At 38.3% G+C, this 18,221-nt stretch overlaps 2 protein-coding genes across 3 annotated transcripts in view; one reads left to right on the top strand and one right to left on the bottom strand.

Moving 5' to 3' along the window:
- The window catches only part of LOC144724834 (sterol O-acyltransferase 1-like), a 29,220-nt gene extending 25,749 nt beyond the window's left edge, over nucleotides 1–3,471 (top strand). The window contains exons 14-15 of the mRNA XM_078604191.1: nucleotides 691–836; nucleotides 1,670–3,471. Coding sequence (XP_078460317.1) covers nucleotides 691–836; nucleotides 1,670–1,726 — 203 coding nt within the window. The 3' untranslated portion in view covers nucleotides 1,727–3,471. The remainder of the gene's footprint in view (nucleotides 1–690; nucleotides 837–1,669) is intronic.
- The window catches only part of LCT (lactase), a 33,949-nt gene continuing 19,036 nt past the window's right edge, over nucleotides 3,309–18,221 (bottom strand). For both annotated transcript variants that reach the window (XM_078604189.1, XM_078604190.1), the window contains exons 15-17: nucleotides 17,389–17,612; nucleotides 6,732–6,962; nucleotides 3,309–6,045 (exon numbers count right to left, since the gene is read on the bottom strand). In XM_078604189.1, coding sequence (XP_078460315.1) covers nucleotides 5,807–6,045; nucleotides 6,732–6,962; nucleotides 17,389–17,612 — 694 coding nt within the window. In that variant the 3' untranslated portion in view covers nucleotides 3,309–5,806. The remainder of the gene's footprint in view (nucleotides 6,046–6,731; nucleotides 6,963–17,388; nucleotides 17,613–18,221) is intronic.

The following is an 18,221-nucleotide window of genomic DNA, read 5'->3' as shown; positions in this document are numbered from 1 at the left end:
CTGCTTCCGCACTTGGCCGCTAAAGGGTTTCCACCCGTAAAGGGTTGCCCGTTTACGGAGAAACAATTATTTTTTTTTCACACGTATATTAAATTAATTAGTTATAAATTAATTTGTATGGCACATTTGTACTGTTTGATGGTGTGTAAATGACAAACTTTGATTTTGCTTTTGTTCAAAATAAGCTAATATTTTTCATACTGAAAGAAATTGCTGCCTTATCTTTGCAAGATTGAAGAAACAACAATAAAACAATTTTTTTTTAACACGTAAGCTTTCGAGTCCAATATCATCCATTATAGAGGTGAAGCTGGCGAAACGTCGTACTCAGATTGTAAATGTCGTGGCTTGGCTCTCCAACAAACCGGCGTGCTGTACTAGTGAAAATGTTTCCATGTTCTGTTTACGTGACAACCCTTACTAGTTGGCTGTGTCGGGTGGTGGCGGGTTTTAACGACACATTTATATATTCACGCGATCTAACCCAAAAACACTTCTATTAAGTTTTTTTTTAATAACGTCAAAATGAGGTTAATGCGTGCATTCCTGTTTGTGTCACTTCACATCCGCGTGTGTGTGTGTGGACTTGGAGAGTAGCTTACAGAACCCAAACGTGGGTCCCATAACAAATGCATTCTCAACGTTGCTGATCGTGCGACCGCCCCTTGATCCCACCCCGTCTCTCCGCAGTGGTGCTGAACTTCCTGCTGCACGACGGGAGGAGCAATGACGTGTGGAACATCTTCATGTGGTTTGCACTGATCCTGGGCCAGGGTGTCCTGGTCACTCTCTACTCTCTGGAGTGGAGTGCCCTGCGACACTGCCCTTCGAAACCGGTGCGTGGAACTCAGCTCTTCCTCTGCCACGTGTAGAACATGTGAAATTGGTCTCCTTGTTGCAGTACTTTAGTTTGTTCGTGTGACATAGCCTCATCTAACCCAGGCCTGGGTGAGCTTAACCCACGCCAGAGGTGGCAGAGCAGGAGCACCACGCGTTGCTCGGCATGTCCCACATTTCACTCCACGAGTACATGAGAATCTTAGCCCACAGATCCCCATTGCTCAGGAACTAGAAGTGCCCTTTCTGGGAATGCAAAGCCGGGTTCCCAGTGTTTGTGGACGTGATGCATCAGAGACCCTGGTGCACAGTCCCGTGTTGGGCCCCCTGGCAGTGGCTGAACTCGAAGCAGAAAGGTGGTTCATGTAACGGGCATTGCAGGGCCCCTAAATAAGCACACGTGGGCCCATATGTGACAGCAGGGCTCACCCATTCATTTTTCATTGGCATATCAGTCGGAAGCCCCCACCACCCCCTTTCTGGGATTTAGACCCTGGCATCTGCACCAACTAACAAATGGTTGGTCCAGCGCTGTTCGTCTTACAAAGTGAAATGTGCCTCTGTCCTCTCTCATCTCTGTGGAATGTGTTTCTCTGTTCACATTTACTCCGGCAGCCACACGAAAGAAGATTTACTACATTTGTCCAGTAGAGGGCACAGGACCTCTTTACAAACAGAGTTCCGTGCAATTTGCTGTTAGCAGAGCTGTATGCAATGAATCGGACGATGATGCTGATGACAGCAGTGCCTCGTTGCTTTGTGGGGGATGCACGCACATCTTCATCTTGCTAATTTGTCCACGTGTTCCTTTCTGTTTTCCTTTTTTTTTTAGGAAACCGTCTGGGAATTCATCACCCCACAATTCTGGTCTTGTTATGCGTCGCGGTAAGGGGCTGGGAGCTGCGGCGGCGATGGCAGCGAGGATGGGGACCATGGGGGTTTGGGGAAATGGGAAGAGAGAGAGAGAGAATCTAATGCCGAGACAACGCCAAGGGGTTGAGGCTTCACGAACAGGAAGACTGAGAATGGAACATGAGGTCCAGTCTTGATGCCGACCGTGTTTTGCAGGGAAGCACAGCGACGCACACGCTCTTTAGCAGCGTTCACACGCACGGCGTCAATGCCAGGGTTGCCGAGCCGCAGTGTGCTCTTTACACGGAAGCCTCTACAGGCACACATGGATCAATGCAGATGCCGACATGCCCGTTGCTTTGCCTCGACTTTCACGAGCACTCTTCCACTATCCCTGGCAGTTTGAGAGTTTATGAACACGCACACACTACTCACTTCCAAATGGTTAAACAACATCGGCAAAACGCTGATATCCAATCGAGCGGCACATTCACCTACGCTCTAAGGTTTCAATTCTGTCGTGGCCTCTTACTTGTAACGTATCATTACGTCGTAGATGATAATCTGCAAACATGCTTGAGACCTTTGAATATATATTTTTCACTTATTGCAAATCTGCAATGTTTTTTTGTTGTTATGCTGTCACAAAATTAATGATTGAACTTTGAACTACAATACGCATTCAGGTGTTAAAATGCATCTTGGTTTTACAGGCCATGTGATGTGTCCTTTTGTCAGTGTGCATTACCAGCGAGAAAAATCTAAATGTCACGTAATAATGTATTTGTATTGAATAAGTGGAATGAAAATCTTTTTAAAATATGCTTCACAAGCAGCCTATTGTATAATATCGATCACATGATCCGCCCTGTATATTTCATCATCGCTTTTCACCTGGTCTTGCCTCTTTAGCCTGGTAGTGCCTACACACAAAGTGCTTGCTACAAAGGAACGACAATACCTTGCTGATCTCGTCAAGGAGCATACATCATCACACAAACTCCGGTCATCCTCGCATTGGCTTTTGGCTAGCCATCGAACTAAGACGGTCATTGCATAGCGCTTTCAGACGGGCTTCTGTGGCCGTCTGGAACGCTCTCCTTTTGATATTAGGAAGCAACTGAAGCCATGTACTTTTAAATTATCTAAATTGAAAACTTCTTACTTTAGAACTGCTTTTTGTGTTTAGTTTGTTGTCCTTCCCCGCACCTCCGATTAGCACGGTTGGCTACGTACGGTGCGAAAGAAGTTCAACACTTTACCAAGTCAGTTCCTTGTAAAACCCACCGATTACATTGGATACTGCTGAATTTTCGTGTGACCCATCGAGAAGTCTCAACGTGACTTGAAGAATATAATTAACGATTGCTTACAAATTTGCGTGTAGATTATTTGGCTACCCCCCATAAATTCTGACATGTGATGATGATTATGATGATGATAAAGCCACTCCGATGAGCTATCATTGTGTAGCCAGGTCGCCTCTGGAAAAAGAGCTCATAACAGAGGCGGGCTGTTCCTGGTAAATTAAAGTTTAGTTTGCTTTTATATTTGTTTTGAATCTCAAGCATTCAGAAAGTTTAACAAATAAGTACAGGGATAAAAAAAAAACGCCACAGTTTTGGTTATTCCACACCACATTGCGTTTATTCACATTTACAGGTGTAAGTGCTAAAATCGGTTTGGAATTTGAACGTAATTACGTGAACAATGTTACACATTTGTCTGTAAATATCCGATTTGGACGCAATAAACCTTAGGAGTTTGATTGTGTGCACCACGGAGGATTTTGCGTTGTGCATTTGACGTGGTCCTGTGTCACCGTTACGCGCGTGCAGAGGGACTCAGCTGTGCCCCAGAGTTCACACGGGGTGGGGTGTGGGACATCTTTAAAGAGCTTACAACTTGACGTTCTCTGTACGATTGTGAAGAAGGGGAAAAAATGCTTCCCGTTCTCTCCTTTCTGTTTGGTGCATAGTGCAGGGCTCCCGCTGAGGCAGATGTGCGTGGTGAGAGATTCATGTGTGCTGAGAGCCGGAGTGCACGCGTGTGTGTGCGTGTCTTTGTGGTGCAGTGTGTGTGGAGTTCAGTGGGGAGTGCAGCGGTCAGCGCTACGCTGCCCTACGAACCCCGGCGACCCGAGTTGGATTCCCGATCACGGCCAACACCAGTGACGGTTATCAGAACCGGTGCTGGGCCTCCCCTAGGTCGACTCAGCCTCAAATGAGTACCCGGTGCAGTGTGTAAACATCGCCACTTGGGAGAAAAAGGCGGCCGGGTGTGGTGTTGGCCACCCACCCCCTCGTGTGCCATGCCGGCCTTCATAGGTGCTCACTAACAGCACTTGCCCCAACAGTCTGTTAAGGCTATACGGGGGGTCTTTGTCTTGTGGTGCCATGTGGAGTTGTATCTGCGTGTGTATTGAATGCTATTAGCGTGTGCAATGTTGGCTGGGCACACGGAGTGCAGTGCGTAGCAAACGCTGTACGTGGTTGTATGTACGTTGAACTTCTTTCGCACCATACGCAGGCAACCGTGCTTATCGCAGTGCTGTGTGTTGTAGTCACTAGAGGAATGGGAAGTACTGGAGTGACTTCTACCGATGTAGCGGCGAGTGCTGGTAGTTCATTAATTATGTATGTGCAGTTGTTGGTACTACAAATATTTAGTAAGTTAGTTGAACACGCAGGCTTTGGCGACCAAATATCCACAACAAAAGGTTTTTGAGTTAGATTGCGTTAAAAATACATCTGTCGTGAAACCCGCCACCACCCGTCTTAGTACGTTGTGTGCAATAACAAAAGGTTAGTGCCATCCTGGAGAATGTGTACTGAGACTTTAGTTAGTAGCACTGCATGCAGTTAGTTATACGTACTACGTCGTATGGAATATACAATGTTCTCCGTGTGCAGAAAGTGTCGTCTTAAGTACCCCTCCATGTATTTGTAAGTGCTCTAGAAGTAAAGTGAGGTTATTCGTCATCGTCGTCGGCATTTTCACTGATAATGTATGCACTGTCCTTGAAGTTGATTGGTCCACACCTGAGACAGCTTTCCTTAGAGCCTAGTATCACATGGGTTGGACCAGATGACGCCAAAATGTGCACATTATGATTGCAGGTAGTGTGGTCTATACAAACATGACCCCTTGTAAAAAAAGGTGTCAGTTTTGTTGCCAGATAGACGGGTAAAAAAAAACAATTATCATATTTTTTACTGGCAAATGAGGTTCCAATGGAGATTCCAATTCGTCACCCTGCCACGAACGTCGCCTCTTTGGTCACTTTTCCTAACGGTCGTTACGATGTCTTTAAATGTGCACTTGCTTTCTAATCCACGTGTTCCTCTTCACACGTCTCTCAGTGTGAAGTCGCAACATCTATCCAAGCTGCTCTGTGTGTTATTCAACTTCCCTTCGATTTTCTTCGTCAACGTATCTGGTCCATTTGTCTCGCACTGATTAAAAATCTACTTTTTTCGGCACACTAGCATGTCACTTTTCATGATCACGATGGGTCGTACTTTCTCCAATTATGTTTGTGCCTTAATTATTCCCATCAATAAAAAAAACTGTTACCTCTGCTCAAAGCGCATCTCCGTACCCAACTCCTCCTCTGTGCCTCCTGTTATTCGTATCGTCTCAGTGTTGTGGGATGCACATGATTACATCTTTGCGTGGTACTGAGGAGTGCTCCGTGTCTCGCTCTGCAGTGTGTGCGATGCGCAGTCGGTCGTTTACAAGTGTCCCGTATCCTTGAAGTGAGCCATTGGTGTAAACCAAGGTAAGGCCTACTGAGCTATGTAGCTCTTTTTCAGAAGCGACCTAGCCGAAAATGATAGCTCAACGAAGCGGCTTACCACGTGGAAATTTATAGCAGCCAAAAACTCTAAACGCGCATTGATTCTAAATGTGGAGAGAAAACCGGAGGACCCAGAGAAAGAACACGCACACTCCCAATATACAACAGGCGTCCGGCTCAGCATAGAACCCACGACCTCCTGTGTACCAGGGGAGGTAGTTAACATCTCGCCACCGTGACGCCACCGTGGTATGAAGCGACAGCAAATGCACCAGTGCCCTCTCTGCGAGTGACAACGGCCAGAGATCCGAGCGACGGCTACATGAGCGTGGAGCCTCCCCCCCCCTCCTGCTTCTTCGCCTTCGAGCCTCCGCCTCCCCTGCGGAGAGAGCAGAGGCGCCACAGGAGCACGCCGCACGCCAGCGCGCCCGCCAGCGCCACGGCGAAGAGCGAGTACAGCGCGATCGCCGCGTCGTCTGCGCTCATCTCCGCACCCATGAAGAGCACGTGGCCGGGCTGCGGGATGCTCTCGAGCGTCGGACGTTCTGTGGTCGTCACTGCGGGAAGCGGACACGTCTCCGTGGTGTCATCGTTGACACATTGGACTTGCAATCCATAGGTCACCAGTTCCATCTCCCAGTGCGGCAGTTGAAGTAATGGGGCAAGTTTCTTAAATCCCCCCCCCACCCCCAACTCTGTCTACCCATGTAGTACCAATGGGTACATCACCGTAGTTTTACTCAGCACGTCACGTGCGCTGGAATAAAGCGTGGGTAATAGCACCTCTTCCCGTGACATCTGGCCAGCCCACACTCGAGGGGGCTAAATACTTTTCAGAGAGGCTGTCCAGAGCTCACTCTAGCGGATGCCCTTCGCCAGCAGTGGCAACAACAAGCAATTGCAGCGCTGCACCTTTACCACAATATTAACCATCACAAATCGAAATGCAGTAAAAACATACACGACTGTAACCCGAGAAATTACCTGAACATTGCATGAACTACAATCATGGTCAGGGTCAGGCTCATGAGAGGTCAGGCACTCTGGTAGGTTGGATTAGTTGGAATTACAGACCTACAATGGCCAGACATGTTACACGACCGGTCAGAAGGACTCCTACTGCCAGAGCTGAGCTTAAGCGACTGAATGGATAGTTTTTTTTTTTCTCCAGCGGACACTTCAATTAAAGAAGGTTCCCTCTCGTGCCCTTGCTGGGTCACAAGACATCCCGTGTCGCCGCTACCTTGGGGCAGAGCGCAGGGAGGTAGCGGCTGGTCGGGGTCCGGGAATCCGTTGCAGCTGATGAGCGAACGGAGAAAGGAGGCCGAGGCCTTGGGCACGCGCGTGCGCTCGGGCACCGTGGTGTCCACGTGGTAGAGGCCGAAGCGCTCCTGGTAGCCTTCCGTCCACTCGAAGTTGTCCATCAACGACCAGGCCGTGTACCCTCGCACGTCCACGCGGTCCAACGTGACGGCTGCGCCAGCAGCGGCCGCAAGCGGTGGGTGCAGAAGTGGTTGTAAATCAATTGCAGTGCACAATTCAGTCCAATAACGATGGGGTCTACCATTTGCTTGGTGTGTGTGTGTGTTGGGCTTCTTTTGCGCCGTGTGTAGCCAACCGCGTATATAGGATTTGGTCCTTATATATAATTAATGTACAGCGTTTTGGGATGCTGTTGGCACGAATGACGCTATATAACATGAAAGTTTTTATTTTTTATTCACTGATTGGTGTACTTCCAATGAGAGGTAGTTTACGTATGAGTTCCACCATCTATCAACCGATATTGAAACACCAGATAACCAATACAATAATTTAGAAGTTCCCCAGTTGCTTTGAGGAATGCTGTGGTTCATTACCGGGGTTCAATTAACCCCATCGCTTGGGATCTCCACGATCTATAACAGCCACAGACAATTCCAGCTGTGGAGAGCACTCACGCAGAACAAGTTATAATTTAATTTATTTTATGATTACGCGTGTTTACCCAGGAAAGCCCCAAGACTCTATTTCAGGAGGGTCCTGATAAGTTTTCGCAAGTAGGCCACGCCACGTTGTGTGAACTTCTTTCACACCGTACGTAGCCAACCGTGGTAATCGGACGTGCAGGGGAAGGACAACGAACTAAAGGCAAAAATCGTCATCAGGCGGGACAACCACAGCAAGAAAAAACTACGTCAGCAGTTTTTCTTGCTATTTTATGAAAACTACGTCAGCAGTTTTTCTTGCTATTTTATGAAAACTACGTCAGCAGTTTTTCTTGCTATTTTATGAAAACTACGTCAGCAGTTTTTCTTGCTATTTTATGAAAACTACGTCAGCAGTTTTTCTTGCTATTTTATGAAAACTACTTCAGCAGTTTTTTCTTGCTATTTTATGAAAACTACTTCAGCAGTTTTTTCTTGCTATTTTATGAAAACTACTTCAGCAGTTTTTCTTGCTATTTTATGAAAACTACTTCAGCAGTTTTTCTTGCTATTTTATGAAAACTACTTCAGCAGTTTTTCTTGCTATTTTATGAAAACTACTTCAGCAGTTTTTTTCTTGCTATTTTATGAAAACTACTTCAGCAGTTTTTCTTGCTATTTTATGAAAACTACTTCAGCAGTTTTTTCTTGCTATTTTATAAAAACTACGTCAGCAGTTTTTCTTGCTATTTTATGAAAACTACGTCAGCAGTTTTTCTTGCTATTTTATGAAAACTACGTCAGCAGTTTTTCTTGCTATTTTATGAAAACTACGTCAGCAGTTTTTCTTGCTATTTTATGAAAACTACGTCAGCAGTTTTTCTTGCTATTTTATGAAAACTACTTCAGCAGTTTTTCTTGCTATTTTATGAAAACTACTTCAGCAGTTTTTCTTGCTATTTTATGAAAACTACTTCAGCAGTTTTTTCTTGCTATTTTATGAAAACTACTTCAGCAGTTTTTTCTTGCTATTTTATGAAAACTACTTCAGCAGTTTTTTATTGCTATTTTATGAAAACTACTTCAGCAGTTTTTCTTGCTATTTTATGAAAACTACTTCAGCAGTTTTTTTCTTGCTATTTTATGAAAACTACTTCAGCAGTTTTTCTTGCTATTTTATGAAAACTACTTCAGCAGTTTTTTCTTGCTATTTTATAAAAACTACGTCAGCAGTTTTTCTTGCTATTTTATAAAAACTACGTCAGCAGTTTTTTCTTGCTATTTTATAAAAACTACGTCAGCAGTTTTTTCTTGCTATTTTATGAAAACTACTTCAGCAGTTTTTCTTGCTATTTTATAAAAACTACGTCAGCAGTTTTTCTTGCTATTTTATAAAAACTACTTCAGCAGTTTTTCTTGCTATTTTATAAAAACTACTTCAGCAGTTTTTCTTGCTATTTTATGAAAACTACTTCAGCAGTTTTTTTCTTGCTATTTTATGAAAACTACTTCAGCAGTTTTTCTTGCTATTTTATGAAAACTACGTCAGCAGTTTTTCTTGCTATTTTATAAAAACTACTTCAGCAGTTTTTCTTGCTATTTTATGAAAACTACGTCAGCAGTTTTTTCCTTGCTATTTTATGAAAACTACTTCAGCAGTTTTTCTTGCTATTTTATGACAACTACTTCAGCAGTTTTTCTTGCTATTTTATGAAAACTACTTCAGCAGTTTTTTTCTTGCTATTTTATGAAAACTACTTCAGCAGTTTATCTTGCTATTTCATGAAAACTACGTCAGCAGTTTTTTTCTTGCTATTTTATGAAAACTACTTCAGCAGTTTTTTTCTTGCTATTTTATGAAAACTACTTCAGCAGTTTTTCTTGCTATTTTATGAAAACTACTTCAGCAGTTTTTTTCTTGCTATTTTATGAAAACTACTTCAGCAGTTTTTTTATTGCTATTTTATGAAAACTACTTCAGCAGTTTTTCTTGCTATTTTATGAAAACTACGTCAGCAGTTTTTTTCTTGCTATTTTATGAAAACTACTTCAGCAGTTTTTTTCTTGCTATTTTATGAAAACTACTTCAGCAGTTTTTCTTGCTATTTTATGAAAACTACGTCAGCAGTTTTTTTCTTGCTATTTTATGAAAACTACTTCAGCAGTTTTTTTCTTGCTATTTTATGAAAACTACTTCAGCAGTTTTTCTTGCTATTTTATGAAAACTACGTCAGCAGTTTTTTTCTTGCTATTTTATGAAAACTACTTCAGCAGTTTTTTTCTTGCTATTTTATGAAAACTACTTCAGCAGTTTTTTTCTTGCTATTTTATGAAAACTACTTCAGCAGTTTTTCTTGCTATTTTATGAAAACTACTTCAGCAGTTTTTCTTGCTATTTTATGAAAACTACTTCAGCAGTTTTTTTCTTGCTATTTTATGAAAACTACTTCAGCAGTTTTTTTCTTGCTATTTTATGAAAACTACGTCAGCAGTTTTTTCTTGCTATTTTATGAAAACTACGTCAGCAGTTTTTTCTTGCTATTTTATGAAAACTACTTCAGCAGTTTTTCTTGCTATTTTATGAAAACTACTTCAGCAGTTTTTTCTTGCTATTTTATGAAAACTACTTCAGCAGTTTTTTCTTGCTATTTTATGAAAACTACTTCAGCAGTTTTTTATTGCTATTTTATGAAAACTACTTCAGCAGTTTTTCTTGCTATTTTATGAAAACTACTTCAGCAGTTTTTTTCTTGCTATTTTATGAAAACTACTTCAGCAGTTTTTCTTGCTATTTTATGAAAACTACTTCAGCAGTTTTTTCTTGCTATTTTATAAAAACTACGTCAGCAGTTTTTCTTGCTATTTTATAAAAACTACGTCAGCAGTTTTTTCTTGCTATTTTATAAAAACTACGTCAGCAGTTTTTTCTTGCTATTTTATGAAAACTACTTCAGCAGTTTTTCTTGCTATTTTATAAAAACTACGTCAGCAGTTTTTCTTGCTATTTTATAAAAACTACTTCAGCAGTTTTTCTTGCTATTTTATAAAAACTACTTCAGCAGTTTTTTATTGCTATTTTATGAAAACTACTTCAGCAGTTTTTCTTGCTATTTTATGAAAACTACTTCAGCAGTTTTTTTCTTGCTATTTTATGAAAACTACTTCAGCAGTTTTTTTCTTGCTATTTTATGAAAACTACTTCAGCAGTTTTTTTCTTGCTATTTTATGAAAACTACTTCAGCAGTTTTTCTTGCTATTTTATGAAAACTACTTCAGCAGTTTTTCTTGCTATTTTATGAAAACTACTTCAGCAGTTTTTTTCTTGCTATTTCATGAAAACTACTTCAGCAGTTTTTTTCTTGCTATTTTATGAAATCTACGTCAGCAGTTTTTTCTTGCTATTTTATGAAAACTACGTCAGCAGTTTTTTCTTGCTATTTTATGAAAACTACTTCAGCAGTTTTTCTTGGTATTTTATGAAAACTACTTCAGCAGTTTTTTCTTGCTATTTTATGAAAACTACTTCAGCAGTTTTTTCTTGCTATTTTATGAAAACTACTTCAGCAGTTTTTCTTGCTATTTTATGAAAACTACTTCAGCAGTTTTTTCTTGCTATTTTATAAAAACTACGTCAGCAGTTTTTCTTGCTATTTTATGAAAACTACGTCAGCAGTTTTTCTTGCTATTTTATGAAAACTACGTCAGCAGTTTATCTTGCTATTTTATGAAAACTACGTCAGCAGTTTTTCTTGCTATTTTATGAAAACTACTTCAGCAGTTTTTCTTGCTATTTTATGAAAACTACTTCAGCAGTTTTTCTTGCTATTTTATGAAAACTACTTCAGCAGTTTTTTCTTGCTATTTTATGAAAACTACTTCAGCAGTTTTTTCTTGCTATTTTATGAAAACTACTTCAGCAGTTTTTTATTGCTATTTTATGAAAACTACTTCAGCAGTTTTTCTTGCTATTTTATGAAAACTACTTCAGCAGTTTTTTTCTTGCTATTTTATGAAAACTACTTCAGCAGTTTTTCTTGCTATTTTATGAAAACTACTTCAGCAGTTTTTTCTTGCTATTTTATAAAAACTACGTCAGCAGTTTTTCTTGCTATTTTATAAAAACTACGTCAGCAGTTTTTTCTTGCTATTTTATAAAAACTACGTCAGCAGTTTTTTCTTGCTATTTTATGAAAACTACTTCAGCAGTTTTTCTTGCTATTTTATAAAAACTACGTCAGCAGTTTTTCTTGCTATTTTATAAAAACTACTTCAGCAGTTTTTCTTGCTATTTTATAAAAACTACTTCAGCAGTTTTTCTTGCTATTTTATGAAAACTACTTCAGCAGTTTTTTTCTTGCTATTTTATGAAAACTACTTCAGCAGTTTTTCTTGCTATTTTATGAAAACTACGTCAGCAGTTTTTCTTGCTATTTTATAAAAACTACTTCAGCAGTTTTTCTTGCTATTTTATGAAAACTACGTCAGCAGTTTTTTCCTTGCTATTTTATGAAAACTACTTCAGCAGTTTTTCTTGCTATTTTATGACAACTACTTCAGCAGTTTTTCTTGCTATTTTATGAAAACTACTTCAGCAGTTTTTTTCTTGCTATTTTATGAAAACTACTTCAGCAGTTTATCTTGCTATTTCATGAAAACTACGTCAGCAGTTTTTTTCTTGCTATTTTATGAAAACTACTTCAGCAGTTTTTTTCTTGCTATTTTATGAAAACTACTTCAGCAGTTTTTCTTGCTATTTTATGAAAACTACTTCAGCAGTTTTTTTCTTGCTATTTTATGAAAACTACTTCAGCAGTTTTTTTCTTGCTATTTTATGAAAACTACTTCAGCAGTTTTTCTTGCTATTTTATGAAAACTACGTCAGCAGTTTTTTTCTTGCTATTTTATGAAAACTACTTCAGCAGTTTTTTTCTTGCTATTTTATGAAAACTACTTCAGCAGTTTTTCTTGCTATTTTATGAAAACTACGTCAGCAGTTTTTTTCTTGCTATTTTATGAAAACTACTTCAGCAGTTTTTTTCTTGCTATTTTATGAAAACTACTTCAGCAGTTTTTCTTGCTATTTTATGAAAACTACGTCAGCAGTTTTTTTCTTGCTATTTTATGAAAACTACTTCAGCAGTTTTTTTCTTGCTATTTTATGAAAACTACTTCAGCAGTTTTTTTCTTGCTATTTTATGAAAACTACTTCAGCAGTTTTTCTTGCTATTTTATGAAAACTACTTCAGCAGTTTTTCTTGCTATTTTATGAAAACTACTTCAGCAGTTTTTTTCTTGCTATTTTATGAAAACTACTTCAGCAGTTTTTTTCTTGCTATTTTATGAAAACTACGTCAGCAGTTTTTTCTTGCTATTTTATGAAAACTACGTCAGCAGTTTTTTCTTGCTATTTTATGAAAACTACTTCAGCAGTTTTTCTTGCTATTTTATGAAAACTACTTCAGCAGTTTTTTCTTGCTATTTTATGAAAACTACTTCAGCAGTTTTTTCTTGCTATTTTATGAAAACTACTTCAGCAGTTTTTTATTGCTATTTTATGAAAACTACTTCAGCAGTTTTTCTTGCTATTTTATGAAAACTACTTCAGCAGTTTTTTTCTTGCTATTTTATGAAAACTACTTCAGCAGTTTTTCTTGCTATTTTATGAAAACTACTTCAGCAGTTTTTTCTTGCTATTTTATAAAAACTACGTCAGCAGTTTTTCTTGCTATTTTATGAAAACTACGTCAGCAGTTTTTTTCTTGCTATTTTATGAAAACTACTTCAGCAGTTTTTTTCTTGCTATTTTATGAAAACTACTTCAGCAGTTTTTTTCTTGCTATTTTATGAAAACTACTTCAGCAGTTTTTCTTGCTATTTTATGAAAACTACTTCAGCAGTTTTTCTTGCTATTTTATGAAAACTACTTCAGCAGTTTTTTTCTTGCTATTTTATGAAAACTACTTCAGCAGTTTTTTTCTTGCTATTTTATGAAAACTACGTCAGCAGTTTTTTCTTGCTATTTTATGAAAACTACGTCAGCAGTTTTTTCTTGCTATTTTATGAAAACTACTTCAGCAGTTTTTCTTGCTATTTTATGAAAACTACTTCAGCAGTTTTTTCTTGCTATTTTATGAAAACTACTTCAGCAGTTTTTTCTTGCTATTTTATGAAAACTACTTCAGCAGTTTTTTATTGCTATTTTATGAAAACTACTTCAGCAGTTTTTCTTGCTATTTTATGAAAACTACTTCAGCAGTTTTTTTCTTGCTATTTTATGAAAACTACTTCAGCAGTTTTTCTTGCTATTTTATGAAAACTACTTCAGCAGTTTTTTCTTGCTATTTTATAAAAACTACGTCAGCAGTTTTTCTTGCTATTTTATAAAAACTACTTCAGCAGTTTTTCTTGCTATTTTATAAAAACTACTTCAGCAGTTTTTTATTGCTATTTTATGAAAACTACTTCAGCAGTTTTTCTTGCTATTTTATGAAAACTACTTCAGCAGTTTTTTTCTTGCTATTTTATGAAAACTACTTCAGCAGTTTTTTTCTTGCTATTTTATGAAAACTACTTCAGCAGTTTTTTTCTTGCTATTTTATGAAAACTACTTCAGCAGTTTTTCTTGCTATTTTATGAAAACTACTTCAGCAGTTTTTCTTGCTATTTTATGAAAACTACTTCAGCAGTTTTTTTCTTGCTATTTTATGAAAACTACTTCAGCAGTTTTTTTCTTGCTATTTTATGAAATCTACGTCAGCAGTTTTTTCTTGCTATTTTATGAAAACTACGTCAGCAGTTTTTTCTTGCTATTTTATGAAAACTACTTCAGCAGTTTTTCTTGGTATTTTATGAAAACTACTTCAGCAGTTTTTTCTTGCTATTTTATGAAAACTACTTCAGCAGTTTTTTCTTGCTATTTTATGAAAACTACTTCAGCAGTTTTTTATTGCTATTTTATGAAAACTACTTCAGCAGTTTTTCTTGCTATTTTATGAAAACTACTTCAGCAGTTTTTTTCTTGCTATTTTATGAAAACTACTTCAGCAGTTTTTCTTGCTATTTTATGAAAACTACTTCAGCAGTTTTTTCTTGCTATTTTATAAAAACTACGTCAGCAGTTTTTCTTGCTATTTTATAAAAACTACGTCAGCAGTTTTTTCTTGCTATTTTATAAAAACTACGTCAGCAGTTTTTTCTTGCTATTTTATGAAAACTACTTCAGCAGTTTTTCTTGCTATTTTATAAAAACTACGTCAGCAGTTTTTCTTGCTATTTTATAAAAAACTACTTCAGCAGTTTTTCTTGCTATTTTATAAAAAACTACTTCAGCAGTTTTTCTTGCTATTTTATGAAAACTACTTCAGCATTTTTTTCTTGCTATTTTATGAAAACTACTTCAGCAGTTTTTCTTGCTATTTTATGAAAACTACGTCAGCAGTTTTTCTTGCTATTTTATAAAAACTACTTCAGCAGTTTTTCTTGCTATTTTATGAAAACTACGTCAGCAGTTTTTTCCTTGCTATTTTATGAAAACTACTTCAGCAGTTTTTCTTGCTATTTTATGACCACTACTTCAGCAGTTTTTCTTGCTATTTTATGAAAACTACTTCAGCAGTTTTTTTTTGCTATTTTATGAAAACTACTTCAGCAGTTTTTCTTGCTATTTTATGAAAACTACTTCAGCAGTTTTTCTTGCTATTTTATGAAAACTACTTCAGCAGTTTTTTCTTGCTATTTTATAAAAACTACGTCAGCAGTTTTTCTTGCTATTTTATAAAAACTACTTCAGCAGTTTTTCTTGCTATTTTATGAAAACTACGTCAGCAGTTTTTTCCTTGCTATTTTATGAAAACTACTTCAGCAGTTTTTCTTGCTATTTTATGACCACTACTTCAGCAGTTTTTCTTGCTATTTTATGAAAACTACTTCAGCAGTTTTTTTTTGCTATTTTATGAAAACTACTTCAGCAGTTTTTCTTGCTATTTTATGAAAACTACTTCAGCAGTTTTTCTTGCTATTTTATGAAAACTACTTCAGCAGTTTTTTCTTGCTATTTTATAAAAACTACGTCAGCAGTTTTTCTTGCTATTTTATAAAAACTACGTCAGCAGTTTTTTCTTGCTATTTTATAAAAACTACGTCAGCAGTTTTTTCTTGCTATTTTATGAAAACTACTTCAGCAGTTTTTCTTGCTATTTTATAAAAACTACGTCAGCAGTTTTTCTTGCTATTTTATAAAAAACTACTTCAGCAGTTTTTCTTGCTATTTTATAAAAACTACTTCAGCAGTTTTTCTTGCTATTTTATGAAAACTACTTCAGCATTTTTTTCTTGCTATTTTATGAAAACTACTTCAGCAGTTTTTCTTGCTATTTTATGAAAACTACGTCAGCAGTTTTTCTTGCTATTTTATAAAAACTACTTCAGCAGTTTTTCTTGCTATTTTATGAAAACTACGTCAGCAGTTTTTTCCTTGCTATTTTATGAAAACTACTTCAGCAGTTTTTCTTGCTATTTTATGACCACTACTTCAGCAGTTTTTCTTGCTATTTTATGAAAACTACTTCAGCAGTTTTTTTCTTGCTATTTTATGAAAACTACTTCAGCAGTTTATCTTGCTATTTTATGAAAACTACGTCAGCAGTTTTTTTCTTGCTATTTTATGAAAACTACTTCAGCAGTTTTTTTCTTGCTATTTTATGAAAACTACTTCAGCAGTTTTTCTTGCTATTTTATGAAAACTACTTCAGCAGTTTTTTTCTTGCTATTTTATGAAAACTACTTCAGCAGTTTTTTTCTTGCTATTTTATGAAAACTACTTCAGCAGTTTTTCTTGCTATTTTATGAAAACTACGTCAGCAGTTTTTTTCTTGCTATTTTATGAAAACTACTTCAGCAGTTTTTTTCTTGCTATTTTATGAAAACTACTTCAGCAGTTTTTCTTGCTATTTTATGAAAACTACGTCAGCAGTTTTTTTCTTGCTATTTTATGAAAACTACTTCAGCAGTTTTTTTCTTGCTATTTTATGAAAACTACTTCAGCAGTTTTTCTTGCTATTTTATGAAAACTACGTCAGCAGTTTTTTTCTTGCTATTTTATGAAAACTACTTCAGCAGTTTTTTTCTTGCTATTTTATGAAAACTACTTCAGCAGTTTTTTTCTTGCTATTTTATGAAAACTACTTCAGCAGTTTTTCTTGCTATTTTATGAAAACTACTTCAGCAGTTTTTCTTGCTATTTTATGAAAACTACTTCAGCAGTTTTTTTCTTGCTATTTTATGAAAACTACTTCAGCAGTTTTTTTCTTGCTATTTTATGAAAACTACGTCAGCAGTTTTTTCTTGCTATTTTATGAAAACTACGTCAGCAGTTTTTTCTTGCTATTTTATGAAAACTACTTCAGCAGTTTTTCTTGCTATTTTATGAAAACTACTTCAGCAGTTTTTCTTGCTATTTTATGAAAACTACTTCAGCAGTTTTTCTTGCTATTTTATGAAAACTACGTCAGCAGTTTTTTCTTGCTATTTTATGAAAACTACTTCAGCAGTTTTTCTTGCTATTTTATGAAAACTACGTCAGCAGTTTTTCTTGCTGTGGTTGTCCCACCTGATGACGATTGCTTGTGTTGCGATCGAAACGTCGTGATCTATTATTTTTCTACCTACGTGACTTTACTGAAAGAACCAAAGAGTATAAAGACAAAAAATCATGTTGCTGTGTGTAATCCCAAAATGTGTAATTTGCATAAAAAAAAATCAGCAATGGAATATTTGGCCAATACCAGTTACGTTGTAAGTATTCTTAGCTATGGGAGGGAACTGGAGATCGTGGAGGAATCCCATGCGGACCAGGGAGAGAACACACAAAGTCCACACAAAAGGCACGCAATTTGGGACGCATACCGTGGCCCTTCTTGCTGCGAGTTATGTCTTCCTATTGAGCCAACTCATCATCAACATCATCAGCAGTTGTGGCCATGGGCGATGCGCTACCTTTGAGCACCTCGTTGATGTAGGTGCGGTAGAATCGGATCCTCCACGTGTCGTTGAGATCCAGGCTCCCGCGCTCGGAGACCCCGTTCTCCGTGATGTACACGGGTGGGTGTCCGTACTCGCTCCCGATGAACGCGAGCAGCCGCCGCAGGCCCCACGGCACCACGCGTAACCAGCCCGAGCCGGACACTGGCCACGCGCGGTGCGACTCGACGCCCACCCCTCTGCACGCAAAGACGAGCAAAGCGCAGCGCTTATGTCTTTGGTGCACTTCGAGGTACACGCGGAGTCCACTCTGTGGCATTACCTTGCTTAAAGGTGATGTCCTGCTGGTCACCTGTGGAAAAGAGTTTCATAGCTCGTCGGATTCCTCCAGTATAAATGGATATTCTCATTCTGATTAAAGTAGGTGGAAGTGTGCGAAACTCAGGAGCTGCCACAGTGGTGTAATGGTCAGCACGCCTGAATTACAATCCAGATATCCCTGGGGTGATGTGATCTCCCGGCATGGCAGTGGAGAGAATGGGGCAAGTTTATTCAATCACCCCCCGCCCCCACCACCGTCGCCTTATCCCTGACGAAGTAGTGCCCCTGCTGCACAGCCTGCTTGCCAGAGGTCGCAACCTACCCGGTTGCGACCGATACCCGTACCCTACCCGATACCCGGCTACCCGTACCCGGCCGGGTACGGGTACCCATTTGCGACCCTGGTGCGGCCGGGTACGGGTACGGGTAAGGAATCAAAACCCGTTTGCGACCTCTGCTGCTTGCTCAGGGCTGCAACAACAGTCGCAGCCACCCGTCACCGCTCAGCGGCGGCGACGTCACCGCAG

This window comes from Lampetra planeri, chromosome 2 (genome assembly GCF_965212315.1).
Source record: "Lampetra planeri chromosome 2, kcLamPlan1.2.h2, whole genome shotgun sequence".
NCBI classification, from domain to species: Eukaryota; Metazoa; Chordata; class Hyperoartia; order Petromyzontiformes; family Petromyzontidae; genus Lampetra; species Lampetra planeri.
Note: the sequence above shows the minus strand (reverse complement) of the source record. Positions and strands in the feature narration are given on the sequence as shown.